Source organism: Sceloporus occidentalis, unplaced genomic scaffold (genome assembly GCF_023333645.1).
Source record: "Sceloporus occidentalis isolate IW3139 unplaced genomic scaffold, rSceOcc1.0.p SCAF_1, whole genome shotgun sequence".
NCBI lineage: Eukaryota > Metazoa > Chordata > Lepidosauria > Squamata > Phrynosomatidae > Sceloporus > Sceloporus occidentalis.
Window position 1 is genome coordinate 71,777,313 of NW_028316981.1, and position 25,418 is coordinate 71,802,730.

The 25,418-nt window shown below is 43.1% G+C and overlaps 1 protein-coding gene and 1 long non-coding RNA gene across 4 annotated transcripts in view; one reads left to right on the forward strand and one right to left on the reverse strand.

Moving 5' to 3' along the window:
- The window catches only part of DNAH1 (dynein axonemal heavy chain 1), a 230,293-nt gene extending 204,938 nt beyond the window's left edge, over positions 1–25,355 (forward strand). The window contains exons 66-79 of one of the 3 annotated variants that reach the window (XM_089524609.1): positions 6,284–6,435; positions 8,417–8,613; positions 8,841–8,985; positions 11,702–11,860; positions 13,394–13,525; positions 14,360–14,530; positions 14,781–14,960; positions 16,450–16,626; positions 20,282–20,452; positions 21,153–21,283; positions 21,537–21,681; positions 22,028–22,234; positions 23,269–23,503; positions 25,071–25,355. In XM_089524609.1, coding sequence (XP_089380735.1) covers positions 6,284–6,435; positions 8,417–8,613; positions 8,841–8,985; positions 11,702–11,860; positions 13,394–13,525; positions 14,360–14,530; positions 14,781–14,960; positions 16,450–16,626; positions 20,282–20,452; positions 21,153–21,283; positions 21,537–21,681; positions 22,028–22,234; positions 23,269–23,503; positions 25,071–25,192 — 2,324 coding nt within the window. In that variant the 3' untranslated portion in view covers positions 25,193–25,355. Of the gene's footprint in view, positions 1–6,283; positions 6,436–8,416; positions 8,614–8,840; positions 8,986–11,701; positions 11,861–13,393; positions 13,526–14,359; positions 14,531–14,780; positions 14,961–16,449; positions 16,627–20,281; positions 20,453–21,152; positions 21,284–21,536; positions 21,682–22,027; positions 22,235–23,268; positions 23,504–25,070 lie in introns of those variants that run through there. The other 2 variants (XM_089524619.1, XM_089524628.1) reach the window with 2 other exon arrangements.
- On the reverse strand, positions 21,384–23,280 carry LOC149321579 (uncharacterized). Its single transcript, XR_016281258.1, has 2 exons — positions 22,428–23,280; positions 21,384–21,870 (listed from the first exon to the last, which is right to left on the reverse strand). It is a non-coding gene; the product is annotated as an uncharacterized LOC149321579 (long non-coding RNA).
- Positions 25,356–25,418: the final 63 nt, after the last annotated feature.

Genomic DNA, 25,418 nt, shown 5'->3' on the forward strand with positions numbered 1-25,418 from the left:
TACCGAACTCCTGATCCTCATACCCCACCTTCAGAATTCAGGGTCTTCCCATAAGACCCAGCGTCGCCAGTCTCAGACTCCAATACTGGCGAGGGAACCAGCTACAGGCCTCTCTGAACCTGCCTTTGAAGACAACCCAGAGTGTTACTATGACAACAAGACTATATGCCAGACGACCTCAAGGTCATCCACTGTCAGTTTGGAACAAAGCCCTCGACTTTGAAGACAGCGGCTGCTGTGTCTTCCAACCCTACTCAGACCCAGGCCCAGAGTCTCCACCTCCGGTTTCGAAGCAGACTACTCTCCATGACTAGCAGTCTTTGGATTCGGAGTTGGGCAGATCGGCCACCGATGCCGTCCATTCGCTTCAGGAATTGACTTGTTCTTCTCCAACGGATGATGTAAAGTCTTTTGCAGAACACATCCTGACTGTGTACATTTACAGCGCTTTAGAAATAAACTATAATAATAATAACAACAACAACAACATGTAATCTGCATGGGCAATGTTCTTGAACTCAAGATCACCTACCTGGACGATGATGCTTTGAACCCAAATGAGCGACGCGTACATGGCAAGGTACCGACTCTGGCCTCCATTCCTTTTCTGCCTTCCTTGGAACAAATCATGAGACGTTCTTGGGACACCCCAGCTTCAGTGGCATCAACTTCCAAGAAGGTGGAGAACCTTTACAAGATCTCTTCATCCCAATCTGCCTGGCTTTTCAATCAACCCCAAACCCAACTCGGCCATCGTGGAGAGGTCTCAGTCCACCTTTACACCCAAAACCTCCACGTTTCCGATGGATCGTGAGAGTAAAAAGATAGACAGTTTAGCCAAGAAGGTATATGTGTCTAACATCCCGGACTTAAAGGTGGCCAATTATATGGCCTGTATGGGGGCCTATCAGCAACATTTGATGGAACATTTTCTTCCACTCATCAATGATCTCCGTGAAGAACGATGTCCTTTGGCCAACATGCTTCAGGAGGAGGCACATGCTATCAGCGGCCTTCAGATCACTGCCACTAGACATTCATCAGACTGTGCCTCAAAGTCTTTGCACCAGCACACGTGACTCAGAGCTTCCAATCTGATGCCCCACGGAAAAGCAGTGATTGAAGACATGCCTTTCAACAATGCTGGTCTCTTTAACAAAGAAACTGATGACTGTTTGAATTACAAATACTGGATGAAAACAGCAGCCAAAAAACATGGCATGTCTTCATCTGGTTTTCAGCCTTCTCAGAAGTGGCGCTTTGGAGGCCAGTACCCACGCTATGGAAGCCAGCAGAGGTCCTTTCCACAAAGCCAGGATTGTCCTTATCACCAATAGCAGGAGCAGACCAGGCAGCGCTACCCATCTCAATCCTCCTTCTCTTCTGGTGGTCGTCAGCAGCAGCAGCCTCAGTACTGGAAAAACTTCCACAAAGCCAACACCGACCATAGTAAGAAAAGGCTCTGAAGGCCAGCTGCGTACTCCATCTGCCTCCACCCTTCCCTTTGTCATGCCTTAAGGCCCTTCCTCAACACCTGGGCCATGGTAACTTCCAACTCCTGGATCCATGACATCATCTGCAGAGGCTATGCCCTCGAGTTCGAAGAGCTCCCGTTCACTAGAGCTGTTGTTTCCACACATCCCTCAGACACCTTCCTTGACGAAGTACACACCTTCTTGCAAAAGGTTGCTATATCACACTTGGACGGTCGGACCCTTCTCAGATTCACAGCTGTTATTTTTCTCGGTACTTTACTGTACCCAAGTCAGATGAGGGCCTGAGGCCCATTCTGGACCTTCATTTCGTTAATGCTTATTTGATTTAGCATCGCTTTCATATGGTAACTCTTGCCTCCATTTTGCCCCTGTTGCAGCAGGACCTCTGGTTCACCACCATCGATCTGAAAGACGCTTACTTTCACATTTCAATACAGGAGAATCACAGAAGGTTCCTGTCCTTCACCACTGGGACCAAGGTGTACCAAGAGGTACCATAACAACAGCACCAAGGGTCTTCCCCAAGTGCATGGCTCCTGTTGTGGCGTACTTTCACCAGAGTGGAATCAAAGTCTTCCCATATACTTGGACAACTGGCTCTTTGCCGCATCTTCCAAGGAAGACCTACAGAAAGATATCAAATTTGCAATGTCTCCTCAATTCTCTCGGGCACACACCCCATCCAGGCAGATAAGATTCATCGGAACCATCCTCGATTCTGAAGATTCCATCACCTACCTGGCTTCCAACCGGTTTCAGACCCTCTTCTCCGCAGTTCAAGAATGCCTTTCCCACAGAGGGGTCAGAGCCCACACCGTTCAGGTGGCATTGGGTCACATGGCCTCAACAACTTTTGTCACCCCATGGGTAAGCCTTCAGCTTTGTCCACTACAGTACTGGTTTCTCCCGCTCTTCAACTGCATGATAGACTCTCTAACCAAATGGCTCACAGTACTGAGACCTGTCACCCTGTCCCTCCATTGGTGGCTCGACTCCGAGAATGTCTGCATTGGCATGCCATTCTCGCCTCCTCAGCTGCAGATAACGCTGACCATGGTTGTTTCCATGGAAGGTTGGGGAGCTCACACTTCCAGCTTCACCGTCAGGGACAAGGGGTCCTTCCTGGAGCAGACCTTCCACATCAACATACTCAAATTGAAAGCTGTTTGGGCCTTTGAGACATCCCTGACAAGCAAGGTAGCACTGTTACTGACAGACATCACTGTCTTGTACTACCTCAACAAACAAGGAGGCATGAGATCCCCAATACTCCTCGAGATCAGCATTGTACATCTGGGACTGGTGCATCCCAAAAGGGATTTTCCTTCAGGCAGTTCACCTTCTAGGAGAGGACAACAAATTGGCCAACCAGCTGAGCTGATCCTCAACCTCATGCCATGAGTAAATGCTCCATCCTGAGATGGTCACTGACCTTTTCTGTCTCTGAAGGACTCCCTGGATAGACCTGTCTGCAACTCAGCTCAACTCCCACTGTATTCTGTTTTGTTCCAGAACTCAATCCCTGAACTCCCTTGGAGATGCCTTCCTGTTCAGGTGGCCAGGGGAAATGCTGTACACCTTCCCTCCACTTCCTCTGGTCACGAGGGTCGTGGTGAAGATAACGAGAAACCGCGCCAATGCCATCCTGATAACACCTTGGTGGCCGAGACAGCCATGATTTGCCCCACTCCTCCACCTCTCCTGAAGAGAATTTCACTGACTTGAGCCTTGTCCCAACCTTCTCACCCTGCAAGGAGGTCGGGTTCATCACCTGAACATGGACAATTTGCCTCTGGTAACCCATCCCTAGAGGCGCTCCCTCCTTCGGTATGGACAGTGATCCTGGCTGCACAGAAGCCTTTCACTAAGAAGTTCTATGCTGCTAAGTGGAAGAAGTTTGTTGATTTTCTTTCTTCTAAAGATCTCTCTCCATCTCATGTGTCAATACCAACGGTGCTGGAGTTTCTGATGGCACTTGCAGATGCGGGGCTGTGCCTCACTTCCATCAAGTGCTGCCTTTCTGCCATCTGCTCTCACTACCATTTCGAACGTAGACCTTCATTCTTCAAACACCCCTTTGTCAAGAGTTTCCTGAAAGGGTTTAACTATCTCCATCCCCCGGCCTCAGTAGTGGTGCCTGCCTGGAGTTTGGACATTGTGCTGTCCTGCTTGTCATCCAAGCCTTTCGAACCCATGGCCACTACAGACATGAGACTACTGACATGGAAGACAGCCTTCCTTGTAGCCATCACTTCTACCCACCGTGCGGGCGAACTCTGTGCCTTACGGAGTGACCAGCCTTACCTTCAGATCCACAAGACCAAGATCCATACAGACATCACTTTCCTTCCGAAGGTGATGTCATCCTTCCACATGAGCCAAGACATTGTGTTGCCAACCCTGGCGCTGAACCCAACCACCAATACCAAGTGCCACTTGCACACTTCGGACGTTCAAAGGGTGTTGGCCTTTTATCAGGACAGGATCTCGGGGTTTAAGGCGCTCTGAGCGGCTGTTTGTTTGCTACTCAGAGCCCAAGAAAGGACTACCTGTGACTGTGCAGAGATTTTCTAAACGGGTGGCCGAAAGCATCCACCTCTGCTATGAACTGTCAGGGAGACTGTTCCCTGCCAGGGTTCGAGCCCATGCAACTAGGGTGATAGCTGCATCCTCTGCTTTTCTGACTGGGGTGCCCCTGGAGGATGGCTGCAAAGCTGCTGTCTGGTCCCAGCCATTGATATTCATCAAGCACTGCAGGCTGGACACCAGGGTCAGACAGGATACAGCTTTTGGGAGGGCAGTGTTATTATCTGGTTTGCACTGATTTTATTGCATTCAAATTTGTATGATTGGTTTGAACTCATTACATTCAAATTTTATGTACTTTATTGCCTCCATTACCTATGATTCATATGCACTGACATGGCCATTGATTCATATATGGCAGAGGTTCTTGTTGTACATATTACATTATGCATTTGCACTTTTTGAATTATTTGACAACTACTTACAGTATTTGACTTTTTTTGTTCTATGCATTGTTATAGTTAACACAGGTGCTTTTCTGACTTGAAATGCCTTTTACTTGAAATTACCAGATTTGATATCAAGAATGTGACAAACAAGGTGTACTTTGGTTCGTCACTTTATTGTTGTTTAATAAATACACCCTTATTTAAACCTTTCATTTGGTGTCATGACACTCCCTCCTCCACTGACCGAAGCTTGTCAGTCTAACCCATTTGTGTGATTCGCAGAGACCATGAAGAAGTAGGACAGGTTGCATAACTGTAACAGTATTTCTTTGAGTGGTCATCTGTGAATTCACACAAATCCCGCACATCTTCCCCTCACTCCTTGTCACTATTACATGGCATAAATTCCGGAACTGAGAAAGAGCAGGAATGCTAGGGGATTTATATAGAGTGGGCAGAGCTACCACCCCAAAGTTGCTAAAAGTTGCAAAGTTAACTTTGCTCAGTGATTCCAGAAGGTTCCGAGCTGTACTGCGCAGGCGTAGAAGAACCCATTTGTGTGAATTCACAGATGACCACTCAAAGAAATACCGGTACAGGTATGCAACCTGTCCTTATCCTGCCAAGCTAACCTGACGTGTTTGACCCTTCTCTGGTATAACAGAGCAGATAGGAGAATTAGACATAAAAGATGGAAAAGAAACATAAGGAACTAAAAGAAATACATCTGAGACCAAGACTAAATATGAACAAAGGAAAAAAGACTAAATGGTAACCCCATACCAATTGCTGTGCACATGGCGGAGACAAGTAGAAAATAAACTAAAAGTCACACAGAAGACTACTGCCAAGTGTGTTTCTGGTGATGAGTCAAATAACACCTTGACAAAAACATTTTTAACTTCAAGAGAAAGTGAAGTTACAACACAGGTAAAAAGAAGCCAGAGGAAAAGGAGACTGGGCGAAAGTATGGCTCCGACTCCAAATTCAATGAAAAAGATGAGTCTAAGGCTAAAAAACCAAAATAGACAATTTTAAAAATACAAAAAAGACAAGATTACCTGCAAAAGCTTGAGAAAAACACTGCGGTAGTGGCAAGTTCCCAAGCTCACTGTCCAACCATCATTGCTCAGAACGGTCGAAGGCAGGCAGCCCCATGCTATCCACCTTGCTGTCACCTAAATGATACCTTATTAATTTTAAAGGTTTTTTATTTATTAAAATATTTATATCATGACCTCAGATTGCCACTGTTCTGTGGTTTCAGGTACTTTCTGATTTATGCCAACCCTACAGTGACTCTATTCTAGGGTTTTCTTGGCAAGATTTTTCAGAGGATGTTTGCCATTGCTTTCCCCTAAGGCTGAAGGAATGTGACTTTCACCCAGTCTGTTTCCATGGCTCAAGAGGCATTTGAACCTTGGTCTTCCAGTGTCCTAGTTCATCACTCAAACCACTACACTGGTTCCCAAGAACTCAGGGTAGTGTATAAATAACATGAATGTAATACTTTCCTGCATGGTAGTATTCTTTTAAAGTTCTAACATATCAGTTGATATCCTTATACCAACTGAGCCATAAATGTGTTTTAAATAACCTCCAGACATCCTCATGGTCTTCATCTTCAGACAAAGCTCAGTATGCTTCCAAGGGGAAGCATGAAGCAAGCCTTCAAATCAGACTGCTGTTCAGCTCGGTCCCCATTGTATAAAGAACTCTCCAGTGACAAAGAGCTAGACTATGGTACTGTGGTGGTCTTTATCTCTCTCTCTCTCTCTCTCTCTCTCTCTCTCTCTGCATTGCTATTTTCAGATACTCTAAAGAAGCGGATAGCAAATATCAATAAGTACCTCACCTTCAGCCTCTACAGCAATGTTTGTCGCAGTCTCTTTGAGAAGCACAAGCTCATGTTTGCATTTCTAGTGTGCATCCGAATCATGATGAATGAAGGCAAAATAGATATGGTGAGTAAAATGACTGTTAAATGCCCAGGAAGGACATGCAGATTGCACTATTTTATGCTGCTGTTTGTTATCACTGCTGAATGGGAGAACTAAATAAAGTTATGTATTCCCCCCCCCACACACATACACACACTGTCACACACTTTTGTGAGCCATTCATACCTTGTTCAGCTGCTTTCAGAAGACAAATGAGTTTCTCAAAAGCATCCATGAGCTCACCTTAGTTTAACTGAGGCAGCCAAAGATCCTCTCACAATACCTTTTATTTTATCTTATTTCTTTTTCATAATTTTTAAAAGCCTTTCTGTCTGTTTTATGATGACAAGGCTCTCCACAGTCCTATGGCCACGTTGACTTATCCAGCATGCCCATGGCATAGTGGACATTCCTAGTTTTTTTCAGAAAGGCTACCCCAATTGGGAAAGTGGGGAGAGAGGAAACTTTGACCACTTCATTTAAATTCAAGTCAGCAAAGCTAAAATTGCACACTGAGCTATCCTCTGGCACTTTGAAAAATTCAGGCGAGGGCACGGGAGGGCTTTTAGGATTTGCCCAGCTTCAGTGTTATATATATATAACCATAATACATCATTGATCAGTACAGAAGTAATACATCTCTTTGAATAGCCCCTACAGAAGTGATAACTGCCACTGATAAATAGTAGCACTGAATGGCCCCAGCTACATCTGCCAACATTTTAGCAAGTGCCATTTATGGAACGGGTATATTGGCACTTCTAGCGAAGACTGACAGAGGGAAACTTTGGAAAAGGCTACCTATTATTTTTCGGCCACAGTACAAGGTGTTGGTTATTGCCTTTAAAGCACTACATGGCTTGGGCCCAACTTATTTAAACAATCGGCTACTTCCATACAATCCGCCCCATGCTCTCAGGTCCTCTGGGAGGAACTTACTGCATCCTATAAAGATCAGATTGACTGCGACCTCCCAGAGGGCTTTTTCTGCAACTGCCCCCAACCTAAGGAATGGCCTGCCAGACAAGAACTGTCAAGTCACCAATCTAGATAGCTTCAAGAAAGCTGTTAAGATGGATCTCTTCCAGCAGGCCTTCCCAGAATAAATTTACTTGGCCATGTAGCGACCCCCCCCCCCCCCATATATATCTGATGACTCTGCCCACCATTAATTGTTTTAGTTGTTCATGTAATTTAACCTTAAACTGTTTAATTCTTTTTTAAGGTGGGATATTTTGTATTTCTTCTTCGTGGTCTCTGCGAATCATACAAATGGGTTTCACTGCACCTGCGCAGTGCTGTTCAGAAACGCCCTGGGCAATCGCTGAAGTGAGGCGAGATTCCCGGTTCTTTCTCACCTGGGATGTAAGGGACTTACAGAGCGGGCAAGCCTTGGCGTTGTGGTCCCTTCCCAAACAAAGAAGGCAGGAGGAATGGGGGTCCTGGACCGGCACCTTACCGCCACAGACGTCACATTTTTTGAATGGAGCCAGAGACATAGTCGAAAGCGAAGCCAGAGTCAAAGCGATCCAAAGTCAACAATACACGGGGAGAGTAGAGTAAGGAGAGTCAAAAACACGGTCTGAGGTCAAAAAATTTCCAGTGATTCAGTCAGAAAAGCTAGCAAACACAAGTGAAGTTCCCTAAACAGCAGCCAACGCGGCAGAAAAAACGAACTGGGGAAAAGAGTGGGAACGCAGGGGCCTTATAACGGGTGGGTGGAGTTACCGCCAAAAAGTTACCATATGTTGTAAAGTGTACTTTGCCCAGTGATTCTAGAAGTTTCCAAACAGCACTGCGCAGGCGCAGTGAAAGCCATTTGTATGTATTCGCAGATGACCACTCAAAGAAATACTGTTACAGGTAAGCAACCTGTCCATATGGTGTATTCTTTTAACATTGTAAGCCGCTATGATTGTTTTCACAAAAAGCGAGGTAGAAATAAAAGTTTTATTTATTATTATTTATTATCTTCCTACATCCTCTTTGTGGTTTCATCTTACAGGATGAGTGGCGATACCTCATTTCTGGTGGCGCTGTGAAGATCATGAAAGATAATCCAGCTCCTACCTGGTTATATGAAAGAGCATGGAATGATATCCTGGCCTTAACCAACCTGCCCAATTTTTCCCAATTTGCCAATGATTTTGTGTCAAATTTGTATGCTTTCCGAAAAATCTTTGACAGCACTGAACCTCACAGGTAACTTTCCCTTCACCTCTTGGTATAATTACAGATACTGATGCTTCCTTGACCCAACTCCAACCCCTATCCCACCCCATGCCAATAAAGAAAAACGGATGAAAAGGATAATTTTCCTCAGGAAATTTCCAGATATTTCCATCTGTTCTCTAGTCCTGCATGTGGAACCTTTTTGTGCATAATGCACCAAATTTATGTACCCGACATGGTCTATTTCTCTCTTCTAGGGAGCCTCTGCCTGGCATTTGGAACACCAAGCTGGATAGTTTCCAGAAGCTGCTGGTTCTGCGCTGTCTGCGAGGGGACAAAGTTACTAACGCAATGCAGGACTTTGTGGCTGCAAATTTGGGGCAGAGCTTTATCGAGCCACAGGTAGGAAGCCACTGTGAAACAGGTGTCTAGGGCAGAAAGGAAGCCCTCTGCAGATGTGAAAATAGCTAATGTGTTGGCTTAGGCAATCAACTTGTGGTCTTTATTGTGTTTTTTCCATTCTGGCTGCGTTCAGTTGTAGCAACAATCTTATTCTTCTTTGTGGTCTTGAAAATCACACAAATGGATTATTCTGCTCTTGTGCAGTTAGCTTCAGAACCTTCTTGGAGATATTAGAGACGTTTTGGCAGTAGCCCTGCCCACTCTCCAACTGCTCCATTGGGCCAGTTTCCCACCTAAACCCTCAGTTCCTTTTGTCTGCCATGCTAGCAGCATTTAAGAACTCTGTCAAACTTTACAACTCGATTTGACAGGATCAATCTGCATTTTGATGGGAACATTTTAACATCGTGTTCATATTTTAAAACAAAATGCATATTTTAAAACAAAATGCTACAATTTTTTAAAAGTATACAGAGAAGTGTATACTTTAATATGGATTTAAATTCTGAAGTATAATTGCTTAATGACAACTTCAACTGTGATTTCTTAGAGAGTCACGTACTTAAGTGTGAATTTAAATTCTGAGGTGCAGCTGTTTTAACGACAGCCAACACTGTGATTTCTTAGACAATCACATACTTAAATGTAAATTTTAATTCTGAGGTAAAGTTGTTTTAACAGCAACTTGCCTTGCCTCTCATTGGCAAGGCCCTTGCCCTATTTATTTATTTTGATACAGTGGCTGCTCACCTCAATTTATGTGCTTGGCAGAGTCCCCCCTTTTTTTCTTCCCACTTACTCTTGAGGAGAAGTTTTTAAAATGATGCCTGCCTTACTGGCGCACTTGGCATACTCCCTTTGTAATCCCGAGGCAAATTTTTTAAAATGATGCCCACTTCCCTGGCATACTTTTCACCTCTTATCTCTGAGGGAAAGTTATAAAATGGCCACCAGCCTTGCTTCTTTGCTTGGTTAGAGCCGCTCTTTTTCCTGAGGACAATCTGTCTCATGGCCATTCGCCTTGCTTTCATGCCTGGCTAAGTACCATCATACTTCTGAGGAGGAGTTATTATTTGCTGCCTCAACTTCGGTCCTCACTGCTCCCTGGCTCTCTAGGGTCAAACCAATTTGATGGCATCATCATCGGTTCCTGATTCTCCACGGCCAAACCAGCTGGCTTGCAGCCCAACGTTGATCCTCATCGGTCCCTGACTCTTCGGGGTCATACTGATTGGCTTCTAGCCTGACTTCAACCCTCGTCAGTCAATGACTCTTCGGATCAAACCGATTGGATGGCTGCTTGACTTCGATCTGCATCGGTCCCTGACTCTCCAGAGTCATACCGATTGGCTTCTAGCCCAACTTTGACCCTCATCAGTTCCTGACTCTCCGGGGTCAAACTGATTGGCTGGCTACACAACCTGGATCTTTATCTGTCCACGACTCTTTGGGATCAAACAGATTAGCTGGCAGCCCAACATGGATTCTCATCAATTTCTGACTCTCCAGGGTCATATCAATTGGCTTGCAGCCTGACTTCGACCCTCATCGGTCCCTGACTTTCTGGGGTCAAACCAATTGAATGGCTGCCCAATGTCAGTCTGCATTGGTCCCTGACTCCATAGTCATACCAACTGAATGGCAGCCTGACAGAGATCATCTCCGGAGTCTGTTCTGGGAGGGACTCTTTTCTGGATATCAATGTCCCAACCTGTGCAACCTCGCATTGTTGCAAGCATTTGCCATTCATGTTGGCTTCAATTCATCTTTCAGATTAGCCAATGTCTATATGTCAGACCTTCTAGTTTGTTATTTCCCTTAACCTCTTCCTTCGCTTTCATGCCACCTACCTATTCGGTAGCTTTGGCATAATCACCATTGACAACACACCTATGCTATTTAGGTCGGGGGGGGGGGGGTCCCTGACCTTAGTTTACACCTGCCATTTATTAAGGACCATCACGGTCTACCTACAGTCTTCGCAATATACGGTTAGCTGGCAAGCCTGTTTCCTGCCAATGGGCATGTTTTACCTCCATTGGTGACTGTTTCCACTATGTCTCACTATTGGATTTCTGCTCGACTCTGTAGAGTCATCATTTTAGTGGGATTCTCTGTCCTCATCTTTGCATGCCCTTGGGCTTCATTTCCCGGATGGTGTTTCTGTTTGGGGTCAGTATGCCTTTCTTGTGTGCCATGGCACTCCCTCCTCCATTGACCAAAGGTTGTCAGTCGAACCCATTTGTGTGATTCGCAGAGACCATGAAGAAGAAGAACAGGTTGCTTACCTATAATGGTATTTCTTCAAGTGATCATCTACAAACTCACACAAATCTCACCCATCCTCACCCATCCTCCCCACCCTGCCTCTCCTTTGGCCTGAGCTGCTACTGCTTGGCATCCATGGAACGGAGGGTTTAGGTGGGAAACTGGCCCAATAGGGCAGTTGGAGAATTTGGGGGGGGGGGGTCTACTGCCTCTAGTATCTCCAAGAAGGTTCCAAAGATAGCTGTGCAGACACAGAATACCCCATTTGTGTGAATTCACAGATGACCACTCAGAGAAATACCGTTACAGATAAGCAACTTGTCTTTCCCCACAAGTAAATGAAATCATTGGAAGGAGATGCAGTAGCCTTTGCCTATGTAAGCAGACTCTTTTTTTCTCTTGTGAACCACAAGTTCTTAACAGCAACATCCCCCTTTTCCTCTTTTAGACTGCAAACCTCTCTGTAGTATTTAAGGAGTCTGCTGCAACCACCCCGCTGATCTTCGTCCTCTCTCCAGGCACAGACCCAGCTGCTGATCTCTACAAATTTGCTGAAGAAATGAAGTTTTCCAAGAAGCTATCTGCCATTTCTCTTGGCCAAGGACAAGTAAGAGCCCAGAGCAAAGCTTACTGTGGAGTGTTTAGTCTTCAGGGTGCTTTCCACCTAAGTGGAAGAGCTTGGGATGTGATCAATTCCACCAATGGGCTTTCAAGTAGAGAAGGGGAATTTGACTAAGGCAGACATTGAATATAGCAATTCCCCAACACTCAAGAGCACTGTCTAGCAGCTCTCCAAGGACCTGAAAAAACACACCCTGGCCACAGTCCTCCATTTCTCAGTGTAGAGTAATAGGTCCACTTGTGGACCTATGCTACGATGAGCCATATACATCAGCATCCCCTGCTTCTATACATCATGGGGAGTGGGCAGGTTCACAGAAACATCTGGCTATGTCCCCATAGTCAGACATGAAATGATTATATCAATGCTGAGACATCTGGAAGACCCTGACAGATCTCATTGCTGATGTCATAATTTCATGTCTGGTTATTTCACATCATTTCTGTATTCCTATCTACCTTCCATGAGTTATGGAATTACAGTGCAGGGACCTTCAAGCTATTCAATATATCCAGGGCTTTTGGCCCTGCAGAGGCCGAAAAAAGACACATACACATGTAAGGGAAATTTATATGTGCATATGTCCTTAAGATGCCAGCCATTGGCCATCTGGAGTACTAAGTTCCACCATTCTGTCTCCTTGGATGATCTCAGACATGGCTCACATCATTTCAGACACATCTTTGCTAACATCAGAACTAGGAACTGGCAAACAGGATCACAGATTTCTTAATTTTTGTTCCTAGTCCTCAGGTCCTGTTAGAGAATAAGATCTTTGGGATGGTTGATGTCTCTTGTTACCGGTGGTTCTGGACTGGTACCAACTGGAACAGATGCAGTCTTCTCAGCTACTCAGGATCAAAGTAACTTCCACACAGATTTTCACTCAAATGAGGATTTATTGACTTTGTTGCTATTTACACAATGCACAGCAAGCTACTATACATCTATTCTCTTTCATAGTCCATGCTAGAGAAAAAAACTTGGAACATGACATCAGTCTTTGTTCTCTCAAAAGATCAACTTTTCCACCAAGTGGACACACCTCTTTCCCATGAAGTCACCATACTACATAAGAGCATAACAATAATACATTTTGTTTATATTATGTCTCAGCCAATGACCTTGAAGACTTGCTCTTCCAGGCCTAGACTTTCTAGCCTTCAACAGGAACCATTTTAAACCTTAGTTAACCATTGACACATCTGAACATTTTCAATACAAATTAGAAATATATTTTAACAGGTCCATATTGACAAAGGGTGCATCTACACTGTAGAAATAATGCAGTTTCATAACTCTATCCATAGGATCCTGGGATATATAGTTTTGTCAGGACCTTATAAAACTATATATCCCAGGATTTAATAGCATGGAGCTCTACAGCATTTAAAATGGTGTCAAACTTCATTCTTTCTACAGTGCAGATACACCTAAAGGGATACAGTAATAGATATGAGGGGTGTATGTATAACTGAAGAATTGTGGTTGGTTGTATAATTCTGTTTTACTTCTTAGGGCCCCCGAGCAGAAGCCATGATGCGCAATGGTATGGAGCGTGGGAAGTGGATCTTCTTCCAGAATTGCCACCTGGCTCCAAGCTGGATGCCTTCTTTGGAGAGATTAATTGAAGGCATCAACCCTGACAAGGTGGGGGAAAAAAGATTTGTACTTAAATGTTTATTCCTGCCCTCATCAGTAACTGGTTATGCTAGATATTTTTAGGGGAAGGATTGTGCCCCTTCACCTAGGTACAAAGACTCCACTCAGATTCTGCCTGTCTTGTCCAGGGGTGAAGACAGTCCACTTTTAGGAAAAGGAGAATATCAGTAACTACCTGTCTTCCTTCATTCACTATTTCCCAATAGTTTAAATTCCCAACAGAAACAAAACAATAAAGTACAGTCAACCCTTGACTTTCCCAGGGATTAGGGGCACAAGACCCCCATGAAAGTATTTGATTATGGGGACATAGCCAGACATTTCTCCAATCCCTCCCCCCACTCTCCACCAGGCATGGAATGGCCATTGAGGGGGAGCGGACAGGACTTCACCAGCTCTACAGTAGGTCTGGGAAGGGTGATAAATGATTCCATATGTGGAACTACTACATAACTATGCTTTGTTGAGTCATGTTGGATTGCAGGCTATATCTGGGTGATTTCCTAAGAGTAAAGTACAGTTTTAATGCAGGATATATTGAAAGTTCAAAGTGGTTGCAAGATCTCCTTAGCAGAAATTATTCATAGAATCATAGAGTTGGAAGAGACCACAAGAACCATCCAGTCCAACCCCCTGCCGTGCAGGATCTCTGAATCAAAGCATACCCAGCTTGTTTCCTCCTTCTACAACCTTACCCCCTAAATATCATAGCTTATTTTTATTAATGATGGAAGAACATTTCTCAGGTGGGAAGGGAAAGGGGCTCTTCAGTAGAAATGTTGCTGCTAAAGAGGACATGCTGGATAACATTTCTTGGTCCAGGTGCACCGGGACTTCCGGCTTTGGCTCACCAGTTTGCCTAGTAACAAGTTTCCAGTGTCCATCCTCCAGAATGGATCCAAGATGACCATTGAACCCCCTCGAGGAGTGAAGGCCAATCTGCTGAAGTCATATAGTGGTCTGAGCAATGACTTCTTGCAGTCCTGCAGCAAGGTGAGAGAGCCCTTTCCCTCCATCCACCTTCAGGCACCTCTCTGCCCTTACCAGCTTTTTCTGCTTTCATCAAAGAAACTTTTGGCTGTCACCTTTTTAATCAACCCAAAATGGACTTTCCCACTCTTCCCCACAGTCACTGTGCCTCTACACTGGGATTAATACAGACACACACCCCATCTTAACATTTTAGCCTGTAACATTTTAAAAACATACAAGCTTTTACCAATATTATATCTATGCCTTGCAGTGTTCAGAGTTCAAGTCCTTGCTCCTCTCACTTTGCCTCTTCCATGGGAATGCCTTGGAAAGAAGGAAGTTTGGGCCACTGGGGTTCAACATTCCTTATGAGTTCACAGACGGAGACTTGCGCATCTGCGTCAGCCAGCTAAAGATGTTTCTGGATGAATATGAAGACATTCCTTACAAGGTGGGATTTTGGTGCAAGCAAAGTGTGTACTGGGGAAACCGAGCCCTTTCATGCTACACTATTAGAGCACTATGATTCCACCGTAAAAGCCATGCCTGCATCCTATGGAATCCTGGGAACCCTGTTTGTAGAGTTTATTGTTGTTGTTGTATTTATACCCTGCTTTTTAGACATGCTCTCAGAATGGCTTACAAATTGTTCATTAGACAGGATAACTGTGTAGTATGAAAGGGCCCTTGCAAATACAAGCTTAGTAATGAAAAGGACTGAGTGAATGTTTGAATGTCAAAATATTCAGTGAGTGGGAGTTCACTTCTAGTAATATTAAGAATATTGTTAAATGGCATGGAATTCAATAATTATGTTTGGCTGTAAACATTTACCTTCATTTTTTTCTGGATTTCTCAAGAAAGCATCAGAATAACTTACTGGAGCAAAATAGGCTTCCTTTGCCTTGCTCTGTGACAAGGTATCTTGACATTTTACACCATCATTTTTCTTAGTGTATGAAAGCAACTCTCCCTCCTCCACATACACCAGATTTTGGGCCCCATATGCCCAATGGTACCTTTTGGTGTAGTGGTTCCCAAACTTTGCTCCTCTTGATGTTTTGGACTTCAATTTCCTGACTACTGGCCTAGCTGACTAGAGCATCTGGGAGTTGGGAATCCAAAATACCCGGAGAACCAAAGTTTTGGCATGGAATGCAATTGGCTACTTTCCCATCTTCTCCCTTCATAACCTGTTTTAGACTTATAGGTGTTCCTCCTCAAACTGGATAATCATTTTTTGGTTCTGAAAAAAGGATCCGCACAGGCCCAAAGCAATTCAGTCCATTCCTGCCCAAAATGGCTGATCTTTTGTGGGCTAACTGTTCTTTGAGGTTGAGGCAGGGTGTCAGTACTGCACATTATTCCAGATGGTCATCTGAACCTTTCAAGTGCCTTTTGAGATGAACAAAGGAAACAAGAAAAGTCCCAGTATGCTCAGAGAAGCATTCCCTGCTCTACACACACACACACACACACACACACACACACACACACACACACACAAAAACTGGGATACTGAGATTCAAGCGAAGGATAGCTTTTTGTGGCTTTTTCAGGCTATGTGGTCATGTTCTAAAAGAGTTTCTTCCTGACGTTTTGCCAGCATCTGTGGCTGGCATCTTCAGAGAATTTCTCTGAAGATACCAGCCACAGATACTGGCGAAACGTCAGGAAGAAACTCTTTTAGAACATGACCACATAGCCTGAAAAAGCCACAAAAAACAATGAAAGCCTTCAACTTCACTCAAGCCAAGGTCTTTGTTTTCAACTGGTTCCCAATGATTGACTATTAAGCATCATTTGCCTGATTTTCATACCATTTGTTTTGATGGTGCTTTTTTTGATGTGTACTCAGTTTTATTGTCAGCAGTCTAAAGGCAGGTGGCATATAATTTTTTTAAAAAAAGAAATGACTTCTTTGCCCTGGTTCTTTGTAGGTTTTGAAGTATACCGCTGGTGAGATTAACTACGGAGGCAGGGTGACGGATGACTGGGACAGACGCTGCATCATGAATATTTTAGAAGATTTCTATAACCCCGATGTTCTAACTCCAGACCATTGTTACTCAGAATCTGGCATCTACAAGCAGATTAGTACCACTTATGATCTTGTTGTAAGTAGAACAAAATAGGAAGCACACACTGAACTGTACAAAAAGTCCAGTTAGTCTGACATCAATACCAGGAAAGACTCTAGAGCAGATCATTAAACAGAGAGTCTGTGAACATCTAGATGGCAATGCCATAATCACAAAAAGTCAACGTGGGTTTCCGAGAAACAAGTCATGCCAGACAAATCTGATCTCTTAGGCGGGTTACAGACTGCCGCTTTGTGGCGGTCTGCCGCCGCCGCTGTTTGCTCCATGCGGGAGCTGCAGCAGCCACACCGCGCGGCTCCCGCACGGACCGAAAAAGAAGCTCCAAAATGGAGCTTCTTTAAGTGGCGCCTCTATGATGTTGTGAGGCGCCAGGGGCGGACTCGCGATGTCATAGACGCCACGACACATGCAGACGCACAGCATCCAATACGTAAATATGGCGGCGGCCGTGTGGAACAGCCGCCGCCATATTGTACGTACAGATTATGTACTAGGGTTAGGGGGGTGCGGAAGCACCGCCCCTTCCTAATCCTAGTACGTATTCATTACGTACTAAATGGCGGTGTGTAACCCGCCTTAGTTTGATAAATTGCCAGCTTGGTAGATGAAGGGAATGCTTTGGATATAGTATATCTTGATTTCAGTAAGGCCTTTGACAAGGTTTCCCATGACATTCTTGCAAACAAGCTTGTAAAATGTGGGCTAGACAAGGTAACTGTTACATGGATTTGTAATTGGTTGACCGGCCGAACCCAAAGGGTGCTCAACAATGGCTCTTTTTCATCCTGGAAAGAAGTGATCAGTGGGGTCCCACTGGGCTCTGTCCTGGACCCAGTGCTATTCAACATCTTCATCAATGACCTGGATAGCAGAATTGGGGGCATACTTTTTGCAGATGACACCAAATTAGGAGGAATAGCTAATACTCCTGAGGACAGGATCAAAATTCAAAATGACATGCATAGACTAGAAAGCTGGACCAAAGCTAACAAAATGAAATTCAACACTGCACTTAGGGCGAAAAAAATGAAATGCACAGATATAGGATGGGGGACACATAGCTGAATGAAACTATGTGTGAAAGGGATCTAGGAGTCCAAGTAGACCACAAGTTGAACATGAGTCAACAGTGTGATGCGGCAGCTAAAAAGGCCAATGCAATTTTAGGCTGCGTCAATAAAAGTATAGTGTCTAGATCAAGAGAAGTAATAGTGCCACTATATTCTGCTTTGGTCAGGCCCCACCTGGAATATTGTGTCCAGTTCTGGGCACCAAAATTAAAAAAGGATATTGACAAACTGGAGCATGTCCAAAGGAGTTGGAAGAGACCACTAGGGCTATCCAGTCCAACCCCCTGCCATGCAGGAACTCTCAATCAAAGCATCCCCGACAGATGGCCATTCAGCCTGTGCTTAAAGACCTCCAAAGAAGGAGACTCCGCCACACTCTGAGGGAGTTTGTTGCACTGTCAAACAGCCCTGACTGTCAGAAAGTTCTTCCTAATGTTGAGGCGGAATCTCTTTTCCTGTACACTCTTACCCCGGGTTACGAAATTAATTCGTTCCGCCGCCATTTTCGTAACCCGGAAGGCTTCGTAAGCCGAAAAAGCCATAGGCGCTAATGGAGAAAAGCCGTGATTTGGTGCGAAATAGCGCCGAAAAGCACCAAAAGGTTATTCGTAACCCGGAATAACCTTCGTAACCCGGAAATATATTTTTTTTTTCGTAACCCGGAAATTTCGTATCCCGGCGCATTCGTATCCCGAGGTAAGAGTGTAGTTTGCATCCATTGTTCCGCGTTCTAGTCTCTGGAGCAGCAGAAAACAAGCTTGCTCCCTCCTCAATATGACATCCCTTCAAATATTTAAACAGAGCTATCATATCACCCCTTAAACTTATTTTCTCCAGGCTAAACATACCCAGCTCCCTAAGGCGTTCCTCATAGGGCATGGTTTCCAGACCCTTCACCATTTTAGTCGCCCTCCGTTGGACACGCTCCAGTTTCTTTCGTCATAGGGCATGGTTTCCAGACACTTCACCATTTTAGTTGTTTTTGTTTTCCAGTGGAAGGGAACAGGACCATCTAGCTCCCTGCCCAGGAAGTTGAGTGATACTGTAGAGCAAGGGTGAGCAACTGCAGAAGAGTAAGGGGCCTTATTATCCTCCCTTGATAACTTGGAGGGCTGTACTCCCTCCCACAAAAAATGCAACTTTTTGCACCCAAATACCATCTGTGGGACAAGGGGAGCATTTTCACTGTGTTTTAGAGCCTTCCTGGGTCATTTTGGGCCCAGGACCTTTAGTTTTTCAGGAAAATCTTTCTTGGGACTAAATTGGCAGAGGGGTAACCCAAAACATGGTGACAATGCCCCCCGCACCTCCTAAAGAGCATTTTCAAGAGAACTTTTTTAATCCAAAAAAGGTTTAAATTTTTGTTTGGTCCCTGAGGGTTAAAGCCCCCTTCCAAAACATTTTGGAAATGCCCTTCTCACCCTTTGGAAGGCTTTGGGAGCATTTTCTGGAAAGAAATGGGGGACCTCCGAGGGCCACAGAAATGACGCTTGGGCCACACTTTGTCCATCCCTGCTATAGAGGGAGTTTTTACACAGTGGCCATTTGTCTAAAAAGGATCTAAGCTGTACCCAGCAGCCATGTGGCTATGGAGCGAGGAACAAGTTGTTACTTGTTACAAGGACAGTGGGGGGATACTGATTTATAAATTATTAATGTTAAGTAATGAGGTACTAGATACATTCTTGTGCAACATCCAAAAATTATACTGTTGTAATTCCCATTTACTCAAGCATAAGTCACCAAGAAAATTCAAGCTTTGAGTTTTTCAATATTAATGACTCTGCGAGGGCAAGAAACTGTGTGAAATCTGTATTACTGCTGTTACTGTCAGGGATGATGGGAGTTGTTGCTCTTCACCTCTGGCTCGAACTCACCACCTTGTTACGCACCGGCGCTGACCAGTTTTGGCCAGTGGTTAAAGCTTTGCTCTAAAGCAGCAGAGTTACAGAGAATAGGCTGAAGACCCTGACAAACTCTCCAAGCCTTCTCACTCTTGCTTCCACAGAAGTCTTCCCACTTCTTCAGGATCCAGCTGGCTCTTGTATCTTCACTCAAGACACCAGACAACTCAATAGTCTTATATAAAAGATCTACTTTATTCTACTATATACAGCTCCAAAACTATCCAACACAACTCCTCACTACTATCCACTACTACCCACAAAATACATTGGGATTCATAGCCATTATTATAGTCCTTGCAAAATACCACCCACTCTTGTCAGTTTCCACCCAGTGGGCGTGTACATCCACTCTCATTGGTTCTCTTGTTTCTACCCAGAATTAATGATTTCATCATCTCAGCCTTGACCACTTTAACAATTCTCAGGTGTGTTCAATTATCCACTTTACATTTCTGTCCTTGGCATTTAGGACTTTTTAATTCCATTACCTTTTACACCTGTGTGGCTTCTAATTGCTTTTGCTGAGTCATCCTGACTCTCACATACATGTTTTATTTCATTCACTGTATATTCCATGTTGCTTTTTCCTTAACAGTTACTGGCACCATTTCTCTCTTCTTTCTATTTTTTCTATGACTTTGGAAATTTGAAAGATATTCTTCCTTGTTCTGATGCTGATTTTTTTCTCCATAGGGATACCTCCAGTACATCAAGAGCCTCCCGCTCAATGACATGCCTGAGATATTTGGATTGCATGACAATGCTAACATCACTTTTGCTCAGAATGAGACATATGCATTGCTTGGAGCCATTATTCAACTGCAGCCAAAGACATCAACGGCAGGAGGCCGAAGCAGGGAGGAGGTTTGTTAGCTTGTTACCTGCATGGCACAGACACACCCATTTACTGCAAAACATTTTTTTAACAAACAGCACTGTCTGTTTCACTCTCTGCTTCATAGTTCCACAGGAAAGCAGAAAAGGTGCAGAATGTCACACTGGGTATGAAATGAAGCTTCCTAGGAATTGTTTTTGTAGGTCTACGAGTTTCTAGTCCTTAAGTTGTATAGGCAATTATTTCTGGAGTTGCAGCCAGAAGAATTAAGAGAATAATATTTCCAGGGGATGAGGGCAGATATTCATTGTCTACCATAGCCCTTGGCCACAATTAAAATGATACAGAATTATTTATACAAAATAATTGAAATGCTTAATTAGTATAATTTATCTTAGATTTCAGTACTTCTTTCTGCCAATTTGGAATGCCCAGATTCAGTGTATTATTAATTTTTTACTAAAGCCACACATACCCCTGGCTATAGACTTCCTCTGCTGTGTGAGGATCTCCAGAAGGCTAGATAATAGAACACTCAGGTTACTGTCACTAGAGCAAGGTGGCAGTTTAGCTTACATGAACCTTCAAGTCCAATTGCAATTCAATTTTGTGTGGAAGCTGGGAGCTTATGATGTACTTTTTTCTAAGGCAAGTCACCTTTCTCTCAACCAATATATAAATAGGCTCACTCTAATTTCTGTAAATGTGTCCTTTCAATCCATTTTCTAGATTGTTGAGGAGACCTCAAAAGACATATTGAATAAGGTGCCTAAGCCTATTGACCTGCATGAAGTAATGCTAAAATACCCTGTACTCTATGAGGAGTCCATGAATACTGTTTTGGCACAAGAGGTGATCAGGTACAGGTTCTACTATGACTCATATATCTGCCTTTCACTCTCTGCAGTGTGCTAATTCAAAGAGCAGGTACTAGGGAAATAGATGGGGAGAAGGTGGAACTGGAGGCAGGTATGTTTAATGAGGCACAAACTGCCTTGCAGTCACAAATCATTTGCTTTGCCTACACAAAATATAAACTTATCTACACGTTAAGATAGTAGAAATATAGAAGGAAGAATCACACTAGTTTATTGGCTTGCTTTGGTTTCTCAGATATAATCGTCTGCTGGAAGTAATTGCAGCGAGTTTAAAGGATCTGCTCAAAGCTCTCAAAGGCCTTGTGGTAATGTCATCCCAGCTGGAACTGATGTCCAATAGTTTGTACAACAATTCTGTCCCAGAGATGTGGAACAATAAGGTACATATGATGGTGAATCAGTATTTTTAAAGTTGCAGAAATTTAGATGTGTGATATGAAAATGCCTCTGCTTCATTTGTCTGCTGTGATGATTAGTCGCTTCATAAGCAATATCAAAACATGCTGAAACTTCACAGATGTAGAAACAGATCAGAGCCAACTGTCAGAGCACTTGCTGCTTGTAGAAATCTGGAATCATAGATTTTGAACCAATTACCTGAATTTTACATTTTATTAGAAATGCTAACGTTGTAACTATAGTACTTTGAACTGTTCATGGATACTTAAACTTAATTTAAAGGCCCATCTCTATGAAGACTGCTCTTGAATCTTTCTTTCCCCACAGGCGTACCCATCCCTAAAGCCCTTGGCCTCCTGGGTAAATGATCTATTGCTGCGCATTGAATTCTTGCAGAAGTGGATTGCTAAGGGGATACCACCAGTGTTCTGGATAAGCGGGTTCTTCTTTCCCCAGGCCTTTTTAACAGGAACACTACAGAATTTTGCCAGGAAGTCTGTCATATCCATAGATACTATCTCTTTTGATTTTAAGGTCAGTGAATCAGATTTTTTTAAGCTGAGTGACACATATCCACTATCTATTTCACTAAAACCCCAAACATCAAAAGCTGCTCTGCTAACCAATCATGGCTCCCTATTATAGTTAAACAGCTGCAAGCATCTACCATCCAGTGAATTTTGTTACAGGGTAATAATGTCAGCATAATATGTATAGGCAGACTGACCGTTCTCTTATTGTTCTGTATTGGGAGATTTTTGTTTTGTACTTTTACGTGGTAAATAATTGATTTTCATTGCCTAGTAAATAATAAATACACAGTTTCAATTGATACACATATATCCAGTTCTTCTTATCCTTACTTCCTGTCTTCAAAAAGATTCTTTGTGTTGCCTTTTATTCTTTTGTTTGCTTCTTGCAAATAATTCTATATACAACCTCTTTCCTGAAAAAAATAAAATTATAACATTTTTCTTTTTTACACAGTTGTATATCCATATGCATTCTCCAAATTCTATCTTATAGTGGTCTATAACCTTTTCTTTCCCGAAAATATTTCTGTTCCTGGTCCACACATTTTCTTATTCTTATTCTATATAACATTTATAAACCAGGTTTTTGTCCAAACACCATCTTTTTTCCAAGAATGTCATTATTTGCCTCCATTCTTTTTCCATTTTATCTTTCTTTTTATCTTCTAATGCACATGAGAGTATATCTAATTGTCTAATTTCATCCAATTTCCATAACCATTCATCTATTTGTAGTTTCTCCTTTGATTTCCAGTATTTACCTATAATCATTCTAGCAAGTTACCATATATAGAATAATTCTCCATAATCTCCTCTCGTCCTCTGCCTTTAAGAAAAAAGTCATGTTTAGTAAATATAATTCTGTTTTTTTCTTGTACTGTATTTTATATCAAATATTTGCTGTATTATGTTATGTATATCCTCCCAAAATTCTTTTACCTTTTCATGTGGATCATCTTTTTCTTTTTGGCAGTTTCAGCAGCTATTTTGTTTTGTACTTTTGTGAGAACTTGCTTTTTCATCTTCACAATGTAGGTGATGAATCAACCAGTGCATGACCTAACCCAGCGGCCTAATGAGGGATGTTATATCCATGGTTTATTTCTGGAAGGGGCTCGGTGGGATCCCATTTTATGTCAGCTCACAGAATCACGGCCCAAGGAGCTGTATACAGAAATGGCAGTTCTGTGGTTAGTGCCTGTGCCCAACCGCAAGCCTCCAGCCACAGGCATCTATCTCTGCCCTATCTACAAGACACTCACGCGGGCAGGTAAGCATTGCCTTTATCTCAAATTTTTAGGAGGAAGATTGGGGGAAAGGATTGCTCTAAAGGCCAAAATTTTGCAGGAATATTCCTAGAGGTTTATTAGATTCTAAAACAATTGTTTTTGTGTGTGTCTTTGACCCACCAATAGCAAAATAGGAAGCCTGTCTTTTTCTAAAAATATTTTATATGCAGAATGGTGAGATTAAATCCTTTCCTTCATGGACAAGGCTAAGCATGCTCTTTTGTTTAGATTCTGCAATCTTGTACTACTAGTACAGATGAAGCACACTGCATAAATTTGCAGATATTTGTTAGACAAAGTGATTGGGAAAACGAGCACTGAACTTGTGCCCCTTGCTACTAGAAATCTTTTCTGACGACTGAGTTTCACCAAGAGATGCAGCCATGAAGCCTAGGATTTAAGATTCTTTTACATTCAGCAATTCCTTTTGTGTGTGCAGATCTGACCATGGCAACACATGCCCTTTTATTTTATTCCAGCCTGTGGAACGGCCTGCCGGACGAGATCCGTCAAATTACCAACTTAGACAGCTTCAAGAAAGCTGTCAAGATGGATCTCTTCCAGCAGGCCTTTCCAGAATAAACTACTTGGCAATGTGGTGATTGCCCCACCCCCACCCCATATATATATTATGACTCTGCCACTTTTATTGGTTTTAATTGTTATGTAGTTTTAAATTCTATATTGTTTAATTGTATTTTAAGGGGGGATATTTTGTATATATGGTCGTATTTTAACTCTTGTAAGCTGCTTTGATTGTTTTAAACAAAAAGTGGGATATAAATAAAACTTTTATTATTATTATTTTATTATTATTGGTTACTGTAACACACTCTACATAGGGCTGTCTGAAAAGTGCTTAGGAACTTCAGTTGGTCCAAAGAGCTGCAGCCAATTGTCTAAAGAGCTGCTGTTACGAATGCTGGCAAATATTTTTTTTTGCGCAGACATGGATACTCCTGCCAACACTGCAGTCAACATTGTTATGCCACTAACAGCAACTTCTCATTGGCAAACAATACTTTTTCCAGCCCAAATGCTTGCAATTATTTACTATGTAACTTTCCTCCCCTCACATTCTCCTTTTCCATCCCGGCAGTTGCTTAGCGAGCATTATCTAGCTGTGTACAGTGCACCCGTGTCATACATGGGCACGCTTTATGTGGCTTTCAGCATATGCTGAAAGCTACGCAGGGAGGAAGGGGTGGCACATCCCATAGGGAGTAATGGGGCGTGTATCTGTGGTGCGCGTGCTGCCGCCGCCGTATATGTGAGCCCCATTCATTTAAATGGGGCATGAGCATGTGCGGAATTTGATTTACGCAGGGGAGTCTGGAACGGATTCCCCACGTAAAGCAAGGGCACACTGTTTTCCTGCAAGACTCTCCCAATATTTCTAGGAATAGGAATGTAGAAATCAATATTGCCTGTTTGTCATGCTGGCAGTATGCTCTAGCAGCAACCCACATTTTATAGGCAGAAGTATCCATCTCTAAAGGATATTATTCTCTCTTAACAGTCTCCCCATTTTCATTTTGTCTTGCTTAGGGACTCTGTCAACAACAGGTCATTCTACTAACTATGTGATTGCTGTAGAAATTCCCACCAAAAAGCCTCAGAAGCACTGGATTAAACGTGGTGTTGCTTTGATCTGTGCCTTGGACTTCTAAATACAGATGAGTTGCCTTCATGGTTTATTCAAACAATGGACCTACAAAGAAAACTGAATTATTCAGCAACTCAACCAAATTGTTTGATTATCTGAAGAAACATAGCTGAATGTAACTGTACCTGAACTAAAATTCCCTACCCACAAATTTTAAGTCATGTAACAGTTATTTTAATAAAATATTATACTTTTCTTAGTTTCACAGATGAGTTTCTAGTATTATTCAC